This window comes from Anolis sagrei, chromosome 2, assembly GCF_037176765.1.
Source record: "Anolis sagrei isolate rAnoSag1 chromosome 2, rAnoSag1.mat, whole genome shotgun sequence".
NCBI lineage: Eukaryota > Metazoa > Chordata > Lepidosauria > Squamata > Dactyloidae > Anolis > Anolis sagrei.
Window position 1 is genome coordinate 52,490,781 of NC_090022.1, and position 23,107 is coordinate 52,513,887.

General features: G+C 39.3%; 1 protein-coding gene across 1 annotated transcript in view; it reads left to right on the forward strand.

Moving 5' to 3' along the window:
- The window catches only part of KLF15 (KLF transcription factor 15), a 34,406-nt gene extending 23,369 nt beyond the window's left edge, over positions 1-11,037 (forward strand). Inside the window, exon 3 of the mRNA XM_060766205.2 lies at positions 7,405-11,037. Within this exon, the coding sequence (XP_060622188.2) occupies positions 7,405-7,573 (169 nt within the window). The 3' untranslated portion in view covers positions 7,574-11,037. The remainder of the gene's footprint in view (positions 1-7,404) is intronic.
- The last annotated feature ends 12,070 nt before the right edge of the window (positions 11,038-23,107 follow it).

Sequence of the window (23,107 nt, forward strand, 5' to 3'; positions counted from 1 at the left end):
ACTTTTCTTCTTCTTTTTTTTTTTAAAAGGAGCTTCTCAAGTGCTTTTGTAGCAGCTGCCCTTTCCTCCATAAGAATAAATGCCAGGATTTGAATAACATATATTGTTGAGGGTCTCTTGCCACATAATGGCTGTCTTTTTCTTCCATCTCTTTCTTATTTTCCCATTTCTCCCCTGCTCCACTCTCACTGGTTTGCACTTAAGACAAATTTAGACAAAGCTTATACTCATCGGTCACAGAATACAATAAGTGATTTCTTGATTAAATGATGAGCTAAATACAAAATGGTCGGATCACCAGGGCACTTTTGCACTACAAGATTATAGCACGAGGATTTCATTTTATCTGCTATGCCTGTATCCTATGGTATTTTGGATTTACAGTTGGTGAGGCATTGGAGCAACTCTAGTAGAGAATTTTAAATGCCCATTCCAGGACTCCATAGGATGGAGCCATGGCATTTTAAAGCAAAATCATCATGCTATCATTCTGTAGTGAAAGGTAGATAATATCTACATTTGGTAGATAACGAAAAAATAAATGTACAGTAAGGTAGGTTTAGTACACATTGAGAAGAAATTGGAAAAGTTACTTTTTTGAGCTATAGTTCCCAAATTCCCCCAGCTATCATGGTGATTGGTAGGTGTAATCCAAATTATGTTTCCAAGTTCTGATGTTGAGTAGTTTTCTTTATGAGTGAAAATGAATGTATAAAATGCTTCAGGAAATTGGATACCATTTGTTTAATCTTCTCCCACCATGTTGCTGGGCAATAGATCACAGCTAATGTGGCTCTCTAGGTGATGTTCAGTGGACTGGAAAGTGTTTCTGCCTCTAAATAGTCAAACAAAAGAAGCAACAAAATGAAGCAGCTGCTGCCAAGAAGGTTTGGGACTAAGCAGTAAAAGAGTCTGGTTTGAAAGAAGTGTAAGCTTGGCTCAGTTCTGATGCTGAAAATAAATTCTTGGGATAAGAATGGGCTCAAGACTGATGCTTCCATGTTGGGGATGAGATGAATAATCTCGAAGTTTTGTTCCAGACTTTAAAGGAGCTATCCAGAGAGCTAAACCCTATCCTCAAAATAGATTCAGCACCTTGGATAGATGTGGTAAATCCCAAAATAAAACCCAGAGCAAATTCATTGCACCCTGACATGGAAGCATCTGGCTTGAATACCTCCTAAGGGTATTTCTTTGGCACCTGACTGTGCTTGGTGGATCTCAGTGTTCTTGTAGAAAACAAAGTAGAGCTGGAAAGCCCAAAGGCTGCCTATCACTGGATGAGATCAACTTTCATTTTTCTTCTTCCTGTTTGCACCGTACTGCCAGCAGCACCAGCAGTCATGGTGGCTTTCAGGTTGGCAGTCTACCATCTATATCAGTTGTCTTTCTTACACATGGTGCCAATCTCCATGTGACTTTCTCTAAAGCTCAGCTGCTTTCTTGTGTTGAGTCACTCTTCTTAAAATACCAACTGACACAAAATCATCAAACTGAGGTTTTCCTGTCCCTGTCCCACATCTGTGCCATGGGGAAAGGCCATAGTTCAGCAATTAATTTGAGCGTTTGCATGTTGGAGGTTCTGTTTGGAACTTAACTTAAAACAAGGGTGGGCTAAGCATAATGTGCAACTACATAAGGCATAGGAATTGTGGGAGTTGAAGTCCAAAGAACTCAGAGGGCCAAAATTTGCCAATTGCCTGACTTACATGTTACCCCAGGGCCATTTTTGTGGCCATCAGGGTTCCTTGGGAGTAAGGGTTCCCAGGGTTCCTTGGGTCATTTTAAGCCAATGAGAGGACTTTAAAAATATTTTATGCTAAATGTTTTTAGCACTATTTTATTATTGTTTTATTGTTATAATTGTTGAGGCATCAAATGAGGAAATAATAATAGCAACAACAACAACAACAACAACACAACTTTATTTACATTCCTCCCTATCTCCCTGGAGGGATTCAGGGTGGATTCCAAACATAATAGGTGAACATTCAGTACCCAAATACAACAATACATTCATAGTAACGAAATTTAGCAACTCATCATATAAACACAAACTGCGACTTAACAACTAAAATTAAATAAAAAACACAGTCTGTTATATCAGACATAAGACAAAACAGCAAGCATTGAAAATAAAGAAGAAATCAGCTTCTTTATTGAAAAAAATGGGGCAGGGGGGTAGTTCCATCCCAGCCCAAGAGAGTGTTTGGGAGCAAGAAAATTAATATTTTTGTGGGATTAGTCACGTCAGGATGAGATAGCAGGAGATAAGAAGGTATTACCTACCAACTCTACGATTCTATGAAATTGCCTGACTAGTTATGAGTCAGCTTTTTAGATTGTTATAGAAGTCACTGTTAAAGGCAAGAAAAGTCTCAGTGTATTGAAACCAGATCTTGTGGTGAATGAATGAAGACATTGCACAGCAGGCATGCAAACTTACCATGAGAAAAGGACTGGCTAAGCTGACATGCTGAGACCAGTCATGCTTTATTCTCTGTTACCTTGACAGTTTTTGTTACTATTATGCTGTTATGAGATTCTACAAGATAAATAATGTGGTTGCTTTATGCAATCAGACAAGCCTGGCAGGCAGATGAGAAATATGTTCCCTAGGAGGAAATGATTTTCCATGATTTTTGCAACCTGTGGATGAGGCAACATGAATGATGCTGCAGTTCAGTAATTCTGACACTGAGATACTTCACAGCAAAGTAATACTAATACTCCACCTGTATCCCAAGAGAAGTAGTCATTTAGGTCATTTTCACTTAATCTTCTTTGTTAATATATTGATGCCTAAAATGGAATTGGACTACGAGACAGCTAAATGTTACCACAACTCAGGAGGAATCATTAAGCAAAATAGCTGAAAGGAACACAAGTTGCCATGATGTTGAGTCTCTTTCTTTTGAAAATGATCTTAGTCATTGTTCTTGTTAATGTTCTGACAATTTTTGTAATATTCAAGCTGGCTTGAATACCTAAAAGGCACCAGATGTCTGATCTTGGAAACTGAGCAAGGTCAGTCCTGATTAGTACTTGGATTGGAGACTGCCAATGAATATCAGGTTCTGTAGGCTATATTTCAGAGGAAAGAATTCACAAAAATAACTGAGGATTCCTTTCCTAAGAAAAACTTATGAAATGTATGCAGATGCCATAATTTGACAGGTGTGTTGAAGACATATACATGCACACCATATTTTTTGTTTGCCTTCAAGTTAGCTTCCAACTTATGGTGACCCTAATGTAAACCTATTACAGGGTTTTCTTAGAAAGATTTGTTGAGAAGGGGGTTGCCTTTGTCATCTTTTGGTGGGCTGAGTGTGTGTTAGTTGCCCACCCAATAGGTTTCCATGGTTGATTTGAACTACACAACACTGGTTCTTTGTACTGGGGTCATGGCTTTTAAAGAGTATTCCATGTTGGTCTAACCTAGAGTCTGCCTTCAAATATTCCTTGAGACTATAGTAGCACTCATAGTAGAATTCCAGAAACATTTTGTAATTATTTGGTGGAGAAAAATATTTTCCCTTTTATTGGCTTCCAAACTTGGGTCAGAAAGCTCTGGCCCCTTCCACACAGCTGAATAAAATCCCACATGATCTGCTTTGAACTGGAATATATGGCAGTGTGGACTCAGATATCCCAGTTCAAAGCAGATATGGTGGGATTTTCTGTCTTGATATTCTGGGTGATATGGCTGTAGGGAAGGGCCCTCTGTTCCACTGATGCTACAGTTTTCATGAATGGAAGTTCACCTCAAATAATTACTGTTATTCTGCTGAAGTAAGAAAGTTTATTGTAGTGATCCACTATAGGTCAAAAGGATTACTCCTTGCTTACACAGGAACTATCTATTTGTTGATTAAGCAGTTAAGAGATGTTGTACTGTAAAACTGCTTGAGGTAAAGGCAAGCCAAAATTGACAAATGTAAGCTTGTAAAGCTGTTGCAAACTTGCTGTGGTACATAAGAACACACAGAATTATTATGTTCCAAACTCTTGGTTTTCTGTTTCTGTAAACATATAATGAGCACTGATATTATTTTGGTGGATACGAGGTAAGGCGATCTTTCCAAATGTGCTGGCCAAGAGCATAGCAACATTTGTTACCCGATCAACTGCAGGTTTAGCTATGATGCAAAACATATTTTTATCGTATTAACTCATCTTGCTTTCCATTACTTTGAGAGCACATGTCTTGGATATTCACATCTCCATTCTCTACCTCGTTTTGCTCATGGTAAAATAGGTTCTAGTGGACTCAGTATCCCTTGCTTTGGTAAAGCATATTACATAAATATCAGATAATTTATATAGGCAATGAATGGGCTGCAGTTAAATTGGTTTTTGTTGTGTGCCTTCAAGTCATTTCCAATTAATGGCAACCTCAAGGTGAACTTATCACTGGCGTTTCTTGACAAAATTTGTTGGGTGGGTGTTTGTCATTGCTTTCCTTGAAGGTGAGAGTATATAGATAATAGAATCATAGAGTTGGAAGGGACCTTGTGGGCCATCCAGTCCAACCCCTGCCAAGAAGCAGGAAAATCACATTCAAAGCACCCTTGACAGATGGCCATCCAGCCTCTTGTCCAAGTTACGACTAGTCCAAGTCATGACTGGTCCAAGTCACTCACATGTGTTTTCATGGCTAGTCTGGGATTTGAACCCTGGTCTCCAGAGGCCCCTTCCACACAGCTGTATAAAATCCACATTGAACTGGATTATATGACAATGTGGACTCAGACAACCCAGTTCAAAGCAGATATTGTAGATTATGTGACTTGATATTCTGGGTTATATGGCTGTGTGGATGGGCCAAGAGTCATAGTCTAACACTCAAGCCACTATGCAATTCCCTGAAATTTTATTGGAGTCAAAAATGGGAACTTTAGCCTACCTTGAGTTTGAAGAAATGAATTAAATCAGAAAAAAACATACATTCAAGAATCAAATAATCATCAGTAACCTTGCACCAGATTTTGCAATAGGAGAAGTCCTACATTTTAGTTGAGAAAAATTAACATTGCCTTTTGATCAAAGTATGACATCTTCTGATGCTAACAGCACAGGTTTCCCCCTCTCTTTTAATTTCTGCTTGTACCAAATGACCATGACTTAATTTATTTACTATAAACAAGCAGCTGACTATATTTCTTAGGAATTCTTCTTTGTGCCAATCTTTGCTCCTGTTTTGGCCGCCACCCATTTTGTGACACCACTGTTCAAAGGGCCAGCATTTTCTGTTATGTGTCACTTGGATTTTTTCAGAGGAGTTTCAGCTAGAGCTGTGTGCACCTGGCTTCTTGATGCTAGATCTCAAAAGCTAGAAAGACAGCTTTAAATAGAACATATAGAATGGCATGATGAAGCCTTCCACAACTGGTTGTGTTACATTTATTTATTTATTTATCTGTGTCTTGCATTATCGACCCTGAAGGGGACTCAAAGCGGCTAAAACAAAAACTCCTGCTGAAATTCTCTCTTTTATACAACAATTAAAGATATAGGTGTTCTTTCTAATTTTCGCTAGATACAACCCCTCCTCTCCCCAGAGGCTGATAAGTCAAATAGCAGCCAAAGCAACTATAGCAACTACCCTATATAGTTCTTTGTGTTTGGAGATTCCTGTAAATTAAAGGTGGATCACCCCTTGTTTTTCAGATGGGTTTGAATGATAATTTCCTAAAAATATAGCCAGCACATCCAATGATCAGAAGTTATGGATTTTGCAGTGGAAGACAGATTACCTACCCCTTTTCATTCAGAACTTAATTTTCTCAGCTGCTCAGGGTCACCTTTTCCTCCCTGACTGTATGAGCATCTATTTAATTGAGCTCTGTTTTGATCAAGATACTGCTGAGATTGCGGCATGCGACAATACTGTCTCCTTCTATTCTAAATTAGGATCAATGGATATGAAACAGCTGTTTTTAAGTACCTTTGATGGCAGACAGCTGCTTCAGTGTAGCTGACACTAAGGATTATGTCTCACCAAACATTTGGAAGAATTATCTCCAGATTACTTCAGTTGCCATTGCAAAGGAGGGTGGTAGTGGTGGTGGTAGTAGTAGTGGTGGTGGTGGTGGGGGAGGGGGGTTTCTCTGTCTAGATGGTTCATGCGCATCTCTGTCTCTAGAGAAATTTTATATATATATAGAGAGAGAGAGGAAGACATCAACACAGTATTTTGCTTGCTAGCTGCTTTTGTGCACCAGTCTTCAACTGACTCTAACCACTGTTTACTAAAAAGAGCAATAGATTAGACAACAATATTTGCAAACCATATGCATGAGGAACATGAGTGGGAAGCAAAAGGATAATGGATGTTTAGATGTTCAGAGGTGGGAAGGGGCCTAGGTTTAACAAATCCCTTCTGAAGAAAACATTGTGTAGGTTTTACATCTGCTGGATTAAACCTCCAGATGTTTCTGATATGAAGTTGTAGTGGCAGGGAATAATGGGGTGGAATTAAGGACAGAGTCATTTTTATTCTGATAGAAGTTCACTGTTGACATAGTATGTGTATATGTGCATGAAACAGACAGACAGGCAAAGGTTTCATGTCATTGGTGGTGTCCTGTAGTGGTTACAGATAGTTCTTGGTACAAATTCAGCTTGACTTCAGAGACTACTGTACTCCTGAAAAGTAGTCTAGCAGTGATCTCAGTACTACAGCGCTTCATCTCACTAAGAAGAGAAGTTTTTGATTCCTCACACACCTCCTGTCAATGCAAACAACAGAAAATATAAGAAATCTATTGCTCAAATAAAAAGTGATTGTTTGAGAAGATAACACAGGAGGTCTTAAGCAAGCCAATGTTTTATTGCCTTTGTGTTCTCTGCTCACAATATTTAAAGAATACTTTTATGTGATGTCCTTACTGTAAGGACAGAATAATGTATGTAATGTATGTAAATACTGTATTTTCTTACAAAAGTGTTTTTACAGTACTATGTGAGTGTTGGGGAACCATTGACCTTCCAGATATGTTGGCCTATGACTTACCCAGCATCACCAATAGCAGGACATTGTGTGAAAATGTGTTTTTCAGTGACCTGTTGCCTTATGACAAGAAATGTTCAGAGGTGGTTTTGCCAATTCCTCCCTCTGAAACATAGTCTACAGCACCAAGTAGTCCTTGGTGGTTTCTCATCCGTGTACTAACTGGGACCAATACCTGCTTAGCTTCCAAGATCAGACAGGATTTGATGTCTTTAGGGTATTTAGGCCCATGGCAGAAAAGTATGGGAGTTGTATTCCTAGATGCCCAGAGCCCAGTGTTTCCAACCATTATACTATACCAAATATTCTTAATTATATTTTTGCATGTTTTGAGAGCCTCCCCAAATCTGAAAGAAACCAGCTGATAGTTTTTCCTCCTTCACTTTCAGATTCTCGCGATCGGATGAGCTTTCTCGACATAGGCGGTCGCATTCTGGAGTGAAGCCTTACCAATGTCCTGTGTGTGAAAAGAAGTTTGCTCGAAGCGACCACTTGTCCAAACACGTCAAAGTCCACCGATTTCCTAGAAGCAGCCGATCTATGCGCTCAGGGAACTGATGTGTCCTGCCTTCTTGCTCCTTTTCATCTGTCTGTCCAAGAGCAGGTGCTGCCAGCTTTGCCTTCAGTACCTTTCTCTTTTCACAATAATTTATTTGTCTCAACCTAACAGCTGATGCCATGACTTCACACATACATCCTACTTGTTGTCTCCCCTCCGTACACCTTTTCCTTATTCCTTTCCTTTTCTCCACTGCTGCTGCTTCCTTTGAAAATTACAGTGTTTTATTTTTAGCTGTTTTCTCCAGCACCATGATAATTTATGGGCTACTTGCTGCTAGCTAATTATAGGTTTGGCATTCTTGGGGGCTTTGCTCATGTACAGGGCTATTCAATGTAAGTTTTTGTTTTGTTTTGTTTTAAAAATCTCATTGCAGTTGTCCAGTTTGGAAACAGCAAATTCCTTTTGAAATGGAAACAACTCCTTTATTTGGCAGGTGGAGTGAGGTGCTTTGTTGTTATCAGTGTTGAGATGGCAACAGTGCGGGGCATTCCCATTAGTTGAAAATGGTAGCAACTATCAAAAGCAGAAAAACAAGAAGCCATTCTGGAAGGTTATGTGTGTGCGTGTGCATTAACCAGTAGAGTTTGAAAGAGTTACTTTTTTGAACGAACTCCCAAAGCCCCCCAATGAGCAGGGAGAAAGTGCAGAACCTAAGAGTCTGGAAATTACTTTTCAAATTGTAATTATGATTATGGACAGAAGACAGTTTTAATAGGGTTCTGTTTCTAATCAGAGTTTGTGATTTCAATAAGAATTGTGGTTCTCCCAACCACAGCATAAAACCAAGATAGTCTTTCGGAACCATTGATCTGCCAGTTGCTTCTGCTCTTCACTCTGTGGCTCTTTTCCTCCTTATTCCATCCTGTTCTGGCATTTTCCATGTTTACTCTCTCAGCATGAAACAAAGGCAGGGCAGGAATGATCAAACATTGGAATAGGGTAAGGGAGGAAGAAGAGGAATTTGTGTTTCTTGCCCATTGACTACCCTATATCCTCATGTGTAAGTCATAGAATCATAGAACTGTAGGGTTGGAAGAGACCACATGGGCCATCCAGTCAAACTCCTTGCCAGTTAGAAATTTCAAATCTCCTGAGTCAACATATCCACAGGTCAATGTGAGTACTGTAACTTTTTATCAAAAAAAGGAATCGTCTCCTTCTCTGGGTAGAATAACAAACAACAAGAAGTTAGTCCATCGCAGGAGAACCTAAAAGAAGCACAAACCCCTTCTACCCTTTCTGCCGGGGTGTTACTTCTGACCTTTTTGAAAGTGATCAAGGACTTCTAATCACCACCATTGTGGTCACTTAGTGTCTTTACAGACTAAAAGGTGAACAAACAGACCTGGCAACTACCTAGTTAGAAATAACAAACACATAATTAATTCCTTTCCCCAATAACAGAACTGTAGCTGCATTACATAAAGGTTATAATGTCACAAGGGATAAAGCTAAAGGTTTCTCCTTGATATTCAGTCTAGTCGTGTCTGATTCCGGGGGGTGGTGCTCATCCCCATTTCTAAGCTGTCCATAGATGCCTCCTAGGTCATGTGGTTGGCATGACTGCATGGAGCGCTGTTACCTTCCCATAGAAGCAGTACCTATTTATTTACTCACATTTGCATGTTTTCAAACTGCTAGATTGGCAGAAGTTGGGACTAACAGCAGGAGCTCACCCCACTCCCCGGATTCAAATCAGTCAGCAAGTTCAGCAGCTCAGCAGCTCACAGGGAATAGCTTATTCCCTATTTTGCCATCATACTGTAATGTTTACAGGTTACTTCTATGATAGGAGTGCAGCATCACTAAACAGTGGAGGAAAGATATAATATGTTTGGAATACAGTCTTGTGCTGTTCTTTGTGTTCTGTCTTGAGTGTTGATGTATCAGGGAGGGAGGTTGGAGAAGAATGTTTTTTTTACCAGCAGCTTGTAATATTGAGATTTTTTTTTTCAAAAACCCTACCTATGTGATAATTATTTGGATTGCATTTTAGAAGTGAGCAATGAAACCATTGCTTTAAAAATAATGATAGCAATAGCTAACTACTTTGGGGGCGGCCCTTTAAGCTAGAACTAGAGTAGACCCTCTCTTTTCATGGAAATTAAAGGCTCAGGATTAGTGCAAAAGGGAAAACCTATGAATGAATACAAACACTTTTGTAAATCTGAGTGAACACCGCGCTAGGAGACAGTCATATGTCCTTCACAGGACATTGGCAATAAAAGCACCCTGGACGATTTACAAATACCTAGAGAAGTGTTTTCTTTAGGCACCTCTAGGTCCACCAGTGAAACTGTATGGCCAACTTCTGGTTTAGGTTGACCATAGATTTCTAGAGCAAGCACATTAATCAAATCCACAAATAGTAAAACCACAAAAACTAAACTTGCAAATGTGGAGGGCCGATTGTAATTTTTGGTTTGGTTTTTAAATTCAGGCTCTGTAAATATATTCGAGTGCCATTTCCCCATGTTTACAATATGGAATTGAATACTTGTCCTTGGTGCCTGGGATGAGAGAACTTAAGACTTAGTGAATGTTTTGCAAAAGCACTTTTAGCGCCTTTGGAGGCAAGTGGTGCCCAAGCGTGGAGTCTCCTTACAGGCCACTATCAAGAGAACGGTGCAGCTCGGGGGAGTGTTCTAGCCAGCTAGCATGGTAGCTGTCAAGGGCTTTCAGAAGAGAATATATGCATACGTATATATATATAAAATAAGTAAATACATATAAGCAGATGCTGGATGCAGAATTATTGCGTGAAGCAACACTTTCTTCCCTCTGTCCTCTTCTTTCTGTACTTTGCTGATTGTATGAAGCTTCCTAGCAAAATAGAATCCGTTAATAAGAAATGACTTTTTTTTAAAAAAAGATATGTATATATAAAGGACATCGCATCTTTTTCATCCTTGATAGTGTCTATAAGCAAAATATAGACATAAGCTATTACATGATCCCACTGAAAGCAGCAGGACAAAATTAGCTGCAAACAATTTAAGTTCCATTGCTTTTGATAAGAGTTTGTTGCAATGAATGCCTCTATACAATAATGCCTTGTGTCTTTCCCCCTCTTTTTTACTTTTTGGTGAGCCAACTGAGGAAATAAAACACTGCAATTCTAGTATTAGTAGGTCAAATGGAGTCCCATGTTGTCATGTTAAGAACAAGAGCTCCATTACTTTCCTCTAGGAATGCATTCCTTGTGTCCTCTCGAAATAAGTGTAAATGACCCTTCTGTCAACAGGTTTTTATCTCACATCCTATGAATGTATGTAAATAAAACTGTACATACTACATATCTATATAAACTATCTTTTAATAACATATGAAATTGTGTAAATTGGAAGCAAAAAATATCTTTAAAGCCAATGTACATAAGTTACAATCTGTATATTTTTCTTTTGTTCTTCATAAAATATATTTACTTTGACAATAAAACAAAAATGGAAATTTTAGAAAAGATGTTTTATGTTTTCATTGGTTTCTAATATGCCAACAAATGAGATTTATGAAGTAGCCTGATGGACAGTAAGTAGATCTGGGGTGCTGGCAATACCAATGTCTTGAGTGCCATTTTTGAAGAATTAATTAATAATTTAATTAATCAGTGGGTAGAATGTAATGTTGTAGAAGCCAAAACAGAAGGATGTAAATATGTAAATAACTCAACAGTAATAATAGTAGAAGGAAGAGTAATATATCTTAGTTATCTTTGTATCTTTGTATCTTGTCTCCCTTCTCATTTAGTCATTACTGTAACTCTGGAATTTAGGTCAGGGTGATAATGTCTGGCTTAAGGGCACCCACTGAACTTCACATCCTAATGGTGGACTTCAAAAGTCCCAGTCCAGCACTCTAACCATTATTCCACATGGTAGTGGATATATATAGAGTTGCAGGAACAAATTCAAACTAATAATAAATTATTCTCAAAACAGACTCAGGATCTGGACAAGGTGCATAGTTTTCTGAGTCATTAGCTTCAACAAAGAACTCTATCTACAGATCAACATCTTCTGAAAGCAGGCGTGATTCAGGGTAAACATAGTCATTAAAAGTTGACCAGTCCTCATGGAAAGAGGTTTTTTGTGACTAGCAACTTCTAACAGCCATATAATCAACATATTTTTTCAAGGCCCATTAAAACAGGTTTCTGATATTCAGAGATATTAGACAGTAGACATCACAATGGATCATATCCTTATGTGATTAGATGCAGTGTGGTAAAGGGTTTCATTTTTACTATATGTCGAGTTTCTAAAATACTCATAGTTCGAAATAGATCTGGGTGAATTTGCATTCCATTATTGGCACAAGGTACTTTGCTACAGAGTAATAAATTATACCTTTCCTTCCACTCAACTTAAGATGGAGAGTACCCAAAAAACCTGCCAAGTTATTCTGACACACTCACATTGGACGCCAGGTCAATAGCATCCTATTTACTGGGTTTTCAGACCCGAAATTTAAGATTGGGGCTGGGACCTTGTAACTTGTAATGTCCCAGAAGCAGGGCAGGGGATGGAACTGCTCCATGGGCAGATGTCAGAGGAGGCAACTCTGATGCCACAAGAATTGGGCCCTGGCAATGTCATTAATTATGATACATTAAACCCCAGCCACAAGTGCACAGGATATTCAATTAAAAGGAAAAATATCAATTCTGAGAAGTGCGAAACAAACAACCACCTTTAAAGGCAGTGCTGTTGCTTTGTGGCTTCTGCCCCTTTTCATGGGGACCAGAAAACCAAGCCCTGAGCCCTTGCAACCGTATCCCATATGCCATGATGCCAGTACTTCACTCCCTGCCTTTCTCTAAATGATACGATGATCCTAAGGGCCTGCATCCATCATATCTCCCTCCCTTTTCCTTTCTCCCCCTTTCTCTTTCTCTCTTGCTATCTCCCAGTCCCATCTTTTTGTTCCACAGCCAGCCAACATGGTCAAAACTGGTGTGGGATGGGGATGTATCAGTATATAGTCCAGAGACAGCCATCTTTTCTTTTGAAAAATACGCACATGTCTTTGAGAAGGATGTGCTAATCAAATGCCATGAATGGTCCTTTTGTACTGAAATATTCCCCGTAAGTCTTCTAGATTTTGCGGTTAATAAATTGTGCATTATTAGTGTCATTCTCTTGCAAATCTATTGGCGCTCCGTGGAAGGAAAGAGAAAGGTGCTTCCTCGGGAATGCCTGTGTTCAAGACTGGTCCTCCTGGTACCCTTCTCTTTTCTCCCTTGGGTTACATGCTTCCTTCAGGAATGCTACAGCTGTGGACTTGTTTTTCCTCCTCTAAGATATTGCTATATGTTTAATCCAAGCAAACAGGTTACTTGAGAACAAAGTGAACTGAAAAGGGGGCAAGGTTAATGATTACTCTGACCCTTTGGTGTATTATGTAAGCTGAAGCCTTGATGTTTTATAAGGTTGCACATTCCAATAGTTGACAGAAGTACACTTGTTTTAGGTCAAGTGAACAAATGGTTCATAGTATGGTACTAACAGCAAATAAAACAAATACAGATGAAGGCACTATTGCTAAGATTTTAAACTATGAAGCCACCATGTAGTAAAAGCAATACACAATGAAGATGATTGAATGCATGTATGCTCAGAAGTAGGCCCCATTGTATTCAATGAGGTATCCCTACTGTGTGTAGGAGTGAAACCTGGATCTATTAATTGCATGCAACTCAAATGAGAAAGCTTGGTGGTGTACATTTTTAACATTATTGGAATCAACTACATTTCATGCAAAAAAGGTAGAATATCTTTATGTCCATAGACTTTTATGGGATAACTGAATAGAACTGTCCAGTTTCCAAAGAGATAGTCATGTTTGTATCTTTCCCCATAGGAGGGAAAAGAAAGGTGAAAGAGGCACCTGGAAACACCATTGAGACCAAGTGATATATTTCAATATTTTCCAGTACCCATTCCACTCTATCAGATTCATCAGATCATGTTCATCAGATGAATTTTTACACCCTGTTTATATGCAAATGAATTGAATTTATCTCAGTTTCTTCATGGGAATATAAGTATTCCAGCACTTTCTAGGGAGAGAGGTCCACAATTAGCAGGGAAAACTTCTCCACATCTTTTTCTCTCTCTTATGTTTTCCGTTTTGTATTTGTTACACTGAAACTATGTTAGCATTCCATCTTTATTCACTTTCAATGGCCTAACATCCCTCTATAACATTTTCTATGTGTTTACAAGTAGGAGAAGAGAAGAAGATAGCCACCACATGACTGGTAAATAGTCAGAGAAAAGTTTGTAAAGTGATCTTCTTTTTCAAGGAGTAGTTAGCAAAAAACATCCCAGGCATTTTTTTACCAGAAAAAAAATCTCCTGTGAAATTTCAGCTCAGCTCTGTTTTAAACATTGTCACCTTGCTGTCTTACATGGCATTCGACGTGGCAACTCCCACTTCTTTGTACGCATCTGCTGCTCCCATTGTCTTCATTGACTGTTTGGCAGAGGTCCGAAACAGTAATTATGATGTCAGGCAGTTGTGCCAAATGGACACCAGGCATTTAATAACCCATCCCTTCACAAATGTAAGAAGGACATAAACACCCAGGCTTGGCTGCCTTTGAAATTGGCCTTTACTCAGACTTCTATAAATGGCAGCCAGGTAGTTGTCCCGTTCTCACTCCTGCTTTCTCTGATGAGTGTTATTTTTCCATGGACAGCATGTCCCAGGCCCCAGTAAGCGGAAAACAGCAAGAGATGGTCCCTAGTGGCAGGCAGAGAGGGACGGCAAAGTGTTTTGCAAATATGATTTTGCCAAGGAATGACAAACACAGGTCTACCAGTTCGGGCTGAAGAGCGGGGTTGTGCTGGATAGAAAGAGAAAAGATCCAGCAGCTGGGACCTGTGCCAATTCCTAAGCCTCGTTCCTTGTCATTTACAAGCTCAGAGCACACAGAGTTGGATCTGTATGTGCTCTGGACCAAAATAACCCCTCCACCCAAATGCTGGGCTCAATATATACCACACAAGTGAATTGTGCTTGCACCTCAGGGATTGCTTGGCACAATTTGTTCTGCTTTATAAGATTCAGAATGTGAGTTTGAGGTGGGATAAAAGATGTGGCACTTGAGCAACTGAAGAAATGGAAGTGAAGCATAAAGAGGCAAATGAAAAGAGAGCTGCTAAGGTTGTGGATAGCTATTTCATGGACATTGTAAGTTTCGTCCAGGAATCGTAATGTACAGGAGTCTTTTCCAAAATATAGACATAGGTCCAACCTCTTCCACAGCTATCACATCCTCCTTCAAAAACATAGCCAAGGAGCTGAACATAGCTGTCTAACCTGTTTTTATATCTCCGCTACTCCAGTTGCTTCAATCACCAGGAGGGCGTATCGGTATCAGCTGCTGGTGACAACAGGATCAAACCTGCTGAAAACTGGAGGCAATACATTAAAAACGGTCCACATCTACTGGGGTTAGAGGCACAGGATGCCCTGCGAAAGAGAGAAAACAACAAATACCTGAGAAAAATTTCTAGGAATCTCTAGATCCTCTAGCATGACCCTATGGCCAACTTACAGAGGAATCGCTCAGGAGGAGAACCTGGATATTCCTAGGAAATTTTTTAATCAAATCTATGAATCATCAAATCTACAAAGTCAAACTCTCTAATATGAAGGGTCAACTGTACTTTCTTTTTACAAAGTTCCTTCCAGGCAAGGTGCTATGATGGATGAAGAGGCTCTTGCACCCCTTGACATCACAAAAGACCATCACAATTTCAACTGAATTATGGTGATTAATGCAGCAATAGAAAATTGCCACAGCTTGGATTTCATTTGGGTGGGGGGAATGAATCAGTACTCTACAATCCCAGATAGTTGCCTATCTTTGTCCTAGCTTTTCCTCAAGATCTGTGCCTTAACCTCCCAATTGACATTCCCAGCTCTGACCATCCCTTGTTTTTCTGGCTTACCCTCCACATCTTCTCTATGGTTTCCTGAACTATGGGTTTTATAATGTAAGTTACTTCAGTGCAAAGACCTGCCTGGTTTTTGTTTATAAAATATTATTTCCATGAATAGTGTTATTATCTTCTGCAGAAAACAATATATATCTTCTTTCATCGGTTTTGGGGAGGCGGGATTTTACATTCCAGGCACCTAAACTATCATGAGGAGGCCAAATTGTAAAATAATGGGAGGACAACAGTATGATTCATCATCTGACTATGCTGAAATGTCCAGCATTCCTCACCCATCTCTACTATAATTTTGCCAACTATTTCCAACCTTCTCTCTTTGTGATAAATAATTGGAAATTCTCTTATACTCATCCTTAGAAATCCAGGTAATTCATTCACTACACCTCGCAACTAAACCATCATCCATTAGAATAGACAGTGGTGTTTGAATAAAGGAGGCTGTCTCCTTTTGAAAGGTAGTGGAAAAGTGGTTTTTATTCATCCTGTACTAAACCATTTAATCATTCATTATATTTGGCCCAAACCTGTAGAATTGAACAGGGCTTGTTAAAATTAACACAATCTGTTCTTTTTGTTACAAATGTTCTGTTTTTCAGCAGATTTATTGGATCAGTGCATCACTGATCACTAAGGGGCATTCTGTGTGCAAGTTTTATACAACATATTTCATAGTCAACATGAAAACTTTGGTGGCTGAGTCTTACAAATTATTGAGGCCCTGGATTGAGAGGGAGAATACCACCGATGGAGGAGGAAACATGTTAGGGAATGCTATTTTCCAGGAATAATAGGAGAGAGAGTGCGGAGATAGTTGCCAAAGAGAACCTTGATCCAATTCTTATGGCCAAACAAGATGTTATGTTAATTAGCTGGATGCAATTAAAATATAGAGAGCCAGTGTGGAGTGGTTTAAATGTTGGACTAGAATTTAGGGAGACTAGGGTTTGAAATCTTGATTAATCATGCAAACCTTGGGCAAGTGACACTTTCTCAATGTTAGAGAAAAGCAGGCTTTGTCTTAGGGTCACCATGTCAGACATTACGGGGAGGAACACAATACAAACACATTAAACGAAAGACAGGGAAAGTGGGGCTATTTTATGGACCTGAGCGTTTTGTTGCCCCAGATACCCCATAACACCTCTGTAGTTTTTAAACTATTTTTTTGCCCCACCTAGGGCCTTTTCACATTATCCAGTCAGAATACTATGATTCCACTTTGGTTGCATCCTATGGCATTCTGGGATTTCCATAGCTATATCAGGATTTGAACCCTTGTATCCCAGAATCCCGGTCCAACACTCTTTACCACAACACCACCCTGTCTCAATGTATAATATTAGCTTATTGAGCAGTATAAAAGTTATATATTTGAGAGACAAGTAGAAGTATTCAGAACAGAGAGGTGCCCATGGGTATATTAACAAGGTGATCTAGTCTGAGATGGAAATGAATTCTTCCTGCCAATGCCTGATGGGACAATTGTCCATCTGGGGCTGTGACTTTATAAATTATTGCAAAGGCGGATCCTAGTTTTCCACTGGTAGCATTCCTTTTAATTTGAGGCATAGCGAACATGCAGAGAGAATTAGACAGAGCCATTGAGTCGATTGCCTGTGTGATTCTGGGAATTGTACTCCAAAGGAGTAACTTTCCCAAGCTCTGGGGTAAGGTACCTCATATCTGTTAACTATCTGGGCCTCTTTGTTGTTCCTGGCAGCCTTCAAGCTTCTTGTTCTTGCTGCCTTTCTGAGAACACAGCCAAGATTGTGCCAAAGAAAATACAAGACACACATTGCACCTGCACATGCAACTGTCATTGTATGCTGAACCTCTCTGGGAACTCTTTGGACTATGAGCCTTCTCTAGTTATCACCGTTTGTGCTATAGTTGTACCAACTTACCTGCTGTTCTCATAAATTGCTACACCAACACAGCTTCTATGGTTGTTTTTAGATACCTTTAACAACATAACTAACAATCAGAGGGAGCTCAACCCATTACGCGAAGTAAGCATTTGCATTATAGTTGATTTTGCCCAGGGGCGCTCTTGAGGCGCTCTTGGGGGAAAATAGACCTTGACATATGCGAGCTGTAGTTACTGGGATGTATAGTTCACCTACAATCAAAGAGCATTCATAACTCCACCAATGATGGAATTGAACCAAATATGGAACACAGAACTCTCACGACGAGCAGAAAATACATATCAGTGATTGGTTGGGGGGGGGGGGGGGGAGCAAAATACTGTTTGCTTACTGTTGAAAATTACTTAGGGCCGCCTCTGCTAACAATGTAGCCATCTATTGCACTGGTCTTAATATTTGCCAGATCACAAGCACAAGGTATGTCTGTGAGGAATCAAGGCTCCAAGTAGCCATCATAGTTTTGTTTAAAGGAAATACAGGTTGAGTATCCCTTATTCAAACCACTTGGCACCAGAAGTGTTGGTGAGCTCAGGGTTTTTTTTTGTTTTGGATTTTGGAATAGCAGTATTTACATATGCATACAGCTGCTTTGAGTTTCTCAGCCAACCATGTGAACAATTTTAAATTTTGGAGTTTTTCAGATTTTTTTATAAGGGTTGCTAAGCCGGTATGTATAATTTTTCTCTTTTCTTTCCCCTGAGGCACAAATAGTTGAATGGTTAAAGAATATACAGTAGATACATCACAGAGCAAAATATCACATGTGAAAGTGAACAACTCAAGAGGAAAAATGCATTGTGGAAGTACAAAATAAAATACAAGCAGAAGAGAGGGGAGGTGCCAAATAAAGTTAAGAAAATAAAACCCACATAGAATATGATTTTTTTACAGAACCAACCAAGTTTCCCAGAAGAATGTTTGGGTGTCTACTAGCACAATGTGTGTGCAACTGCACACTCCATCTAATAGACTTCCAGCAACTGAAATGGAGGGGCATACATCAAAATCCGCTATACTAAACTGAATGCACAGTTCTAAATGTCAGCCACCTACTCAGATTTTGTCTAGACTATAAAGTCCCATGTATTGCCTCTTAATTAAATGCAGTTCAGCTCTGTAGGTAGAAAACCACCAAGGTTTTTTTGAAGGGCAGAATCATACATAAGGTCATAAAATTGAAATGCTGACATAGAATCATAAAATAATGATGTAACATAATTAGTTAGAAATAACCAGTTGCTTTTTTTCTAATAATGAAAAAAAAACTACATGCTTTGTTGTGGGTCCTGCATTGAGGAAAAGCTGAATGGGAAAGAAGCATGTGTTATAACACAGGGCAGCAGCTTGTAACCTTCATATTATTATTTTTATACAAGTAAGCAGTCTGAGAAACAGAAAAATATTTTTTCAAAAGTAGTTAAAAGAGTAAACAACTAATATTTGACCTGTTGGATGGCAACTACAATATTCATGGAGAGAGATTCTTAACTTGACTATGGTTACTTGAAACCACAGACATGATCAAGCACCATTAAATTACATGACTTCTGGTCATTCATTAGAGGACCAAAGGATTCATTGAGATATATCCTCTTTGGGAATTTGTAAGGTCCTCTAACACAACTCTATGATAACTTCTAAGGGAATTATACCATAGAATTGCTTGGAGAAGCTAAGAAATTCCTAGAGAAACTATTTCCCCCCAGGTTTGAATAAGTGAAACTGTAGATATGGCTTCCATGGTTATGGTGATCTTATTGTAGTTATCTTTTTATGATACTTCCCAACCTTTATCTCGGCATTGCTATTATAGATGAGGAGTTAAGACCGAGGGCCCTTCTACACTGCCATATAATCCAGAATATCAAGGCAGATAATCCACATTATCTGCTCTAAACTGGATTATCTGAGTCTACACTGCCATAGAATCCAGTTCAAAGCAGATAATCTGGTTTTTTATACAGCTTTTAGAAGGAGCCTGAATGATATTGCTTGCCCAATGAGTCTGTAGCTGAGCTGGATATTCCATATTGTATCTATATCTATATTCTAATATCAACATTGAGTACATTGGCTATGTACATTGGTTTCTATGACTCATGATAAAATCCTACTGGTGACTGTGAGTTATTGGGACAATGATCATGAAGGACCATTTCAGGCTTGTTTGAAGACATTTGGTTGACTTCTGTGGGGATAGTAAGTTGCCTGATTAGACGAGCTCTTGGTCGTCTTCAGAATTGTTTTGAATGATCTCAACATTCATCATCCCTTTTTTGGTACCAAGGGAACCCAAAATATTATGTGCCCATTTAGAGACGTGAATGCTTACTTAATATTTATTCTGAAAAGCCATTCTCTTCTTTTCTCCTCATGAAAAACGACGGCCAGCATGCTTGGCACCATAAAGCACAGGGCACCAGACAACACCCCATCCTCTTTCCCAACAAGTGTGTTGTCGTGAGGCAACCCAGCTTGACACCTCAGCATAACGACCTTCAATCCTCCCAACTGGAAAGATATCTACCGTGTAGCAACCTCCAGATTTTTCCACCTTGGGGCCCAAGCCCAGACGTCACCCTGACAACTTACAATAACATAAATAAAAATAACTTCCAGATGAAGTTTGTATGTAATGCTTTGTTTTGTTGGCTGTTGGGCTTAGTTGGCTGAAATCCCCCAAACAGATTGGCTTGCTCCAGCAGTGTAATAGTACTAATGACAACAAACAATGCTGACCATTCAAATCCTCTTTCACCTCAAAAAGATATAGGAACTGCAGTGCCAAAAATACTAGCAATCATCCTCCTCTGGAGAGAAAGACAGCTGTGGTGGGGGAGGGCAGTAGAGAGACAATTTCAGCACACTCTCACTAGCTTATACATTTACATTGCAATAGGAATAGATTGGATTTTCTATGAGTTACACAGAACATACAGGTTGCCCATACCTTATTCTGAATGCCAGGAGCCAAATACTCAAAAATTGTCCACATGGATGACTGAAAAACTGAAATGAACTTTGTGTTTAGACTTTGGTCCAATATTCAAGATGCGTCATTATGTACACATATATGCGAATATAGGTATTCCAAAATTCAAAACATTGTGTATAAAAGAGACTCAGTCTGTATGGAATACATTGTAAACTCAAATGTGATACTTATCAGGCTTTAAAACTGTGATCACTGACATCACGTTCCAGAATTAATCAGGGGATGTGCATGTATTTCCTTTTCTTGATATTGTTCATGTTATTATTTCAAAGTTAGTTTGGCTCTAAGGATATGTAAGTCCTGAAATGTGCATGCTAATCCAACTCTGGCCATTGTTACATATGGTGAGGCAGCATCTGAATGGGACAACATATAGTGGGGTAGCTTTGAGGCTGCCATAGAACCAATTAAAAAAACTTCCCCAGACCCATTAATATTAAACAACTACCAACCTATTTCAAATCTTCCCTACTTGGGCAACGTTCTGGAGCAGGTGGTGGCTACTCAACTCCAGGTATTCTTTAATGAAACTGATTATCTTGCTCCATCACAGTCTGGTTTTAGACCTGGCCATGGAACAGAGACAGCTTTGGTTTCCTTGATCGATGACTTCCGCAGGGAACTAGACAGGGGGAGTGTGTCCTTGCTTGTTCTCTTGGATCTCTCAGTGGTTTTTGTTACCATGGTATCCTTCTGGATCAGCTCTTGGGATGGAATTAGGTAGTACCACATTGCAGCAGCTCCGCTCATTCCTGGAGGACTGGACCCAGATGGTGGTGCTGGGGGACACCTGCTCAGACTCCTGGCCATTGACTTGTGGAGTCCCGCAAGGTTCTATTCTTTTCCCAATGCTTTTAAACATCTATATGAAATCACTGGGTGAGGTCATCTGGAGTTTTGGAGTTTGGTGTCATTTGTACACAGATGACACACAACTCCATTATTTGTTTCCACCAGAATCCAATGAAACTTCCGAGTCCAGGACCAGTGTCTGGCAGCTGTGATGGACTGGATAAGGGCTAACAAACTGAAACTTAATCCAGAGGTCCTGCTGATCAGTTGTGAGGCCGATTGAGGTATAAGGTGGCAACCTGTGCTCAATGGGGTCACACTATCCCTGAGTACACAGATCTGCAGATTGGGAGTCCTCCTGAATGAAGCTCAGGTGTCGGCGGTGGCCAGGAGGGCCTTTGCACAATTAAAATTTGTGTGCCAACTGCGACCGTACTTCGTAAAGCCAGATCTGGCCACGGTGGGCCATGCTTTAGTTACGTCTAGCTGAGGCTCCCATGAAGGGAAGATCCAGAGAGTTTTCACAGATTTTGTCCATTGTCATATGACTTCTGTCACCAGCTTCCGTGTTCTGGATGTCCCTGTTAAGCTATGGAGCAGGTTTCAGGGTACTGTACCTTGGATAACAAAACATGGGAACAAACAAGAAGGGCTAGATGCTTTATGATATGCTTATGAGCTTCCTTAGTTTTAAGTGCTTATTTTCAGAGCTTGGGGAAAAGTTTGTTTTTTTTTAAGTTCCAGCTCTAAGAATTTCCCAGCCAACATGGGTAATGGTTATGATAGCTGGGGACTCTGGGAGATATAGTCCAAAAAGAGATTCTTTAAAGCTCCATCCATTGTGGGATAGATTCAAGATTAAATTCCCAGCCGGAGGAAACCGCAAAAGCATTTTATAGCCATATTTGTGGTTACCCTTTTTCTACCTAATAATTATAGCACTGTTGAGAATAGAGTTCAAGTAAGTGCTCCATGTCTTGTTTTGCTTTTTAAGAAAGGCTTCTTTATTGCAACTGGGGGTGGTGGTGGTTTTCTTTGGTATGTAATATCTAGTACACAGTTCTATTTACTTGTTTATACTCATTTTTATCTGGGAAAATCCAGTCAACCCCTTTTCTGCATTTTTCAAGGCACTTTGGAAACATTTTTATTTACCCCACCTGGCATTTTTATAGTTAATTGCTTTCTTTGAAAAAGTATATGCAACATTTACAAGATTCAATAAATCTTTTCAGCTGCACTGGTTTACTCTACATAAATAATTGTTGTTTTATCATTATTCATCTTATTATTTGTGAAAGCCACCTTTACAATGTAACTGATCTCCAGTCATATAATATCATTTAAAGTAATACAAAATAATATACATAAATGTATATACCATATAAAAGAGAAAGAGCGCTGACATAAAAGAGAAGGAACATCTGGATCCTGTAGGCAATACAATGCACAATTGTCCCTTGGCATCTTCTGGATTTTGTTCCAAAACCCACCATAGATATCAGTGGATGCTCAAGTCCCAGTATATACAACGGCACAGTAAAACAGTGTCCTCATATAAAATCAAATAATCAAGGTTTGATTTTTGGAATTTTTTTAACAAAATCACAAATGGTTGAATCCATACATGAAGAATTTGTAGAAATGAGAGTCTGACTGTAGCAGAATATCAATCAGTATAATAAAGTGTTGTATAGTGTCATGCCATAAGAGCAGCTGCCTTGATTTGTTCAAAAAATAGCTCAAAGCCAGATTTGGAAATCCATGATGAAGAATGGCGACACATCAACATCAAGGTCCATTCAAACTTGCATATGCATAAGACTACTAAATATAATCCACAAGCTG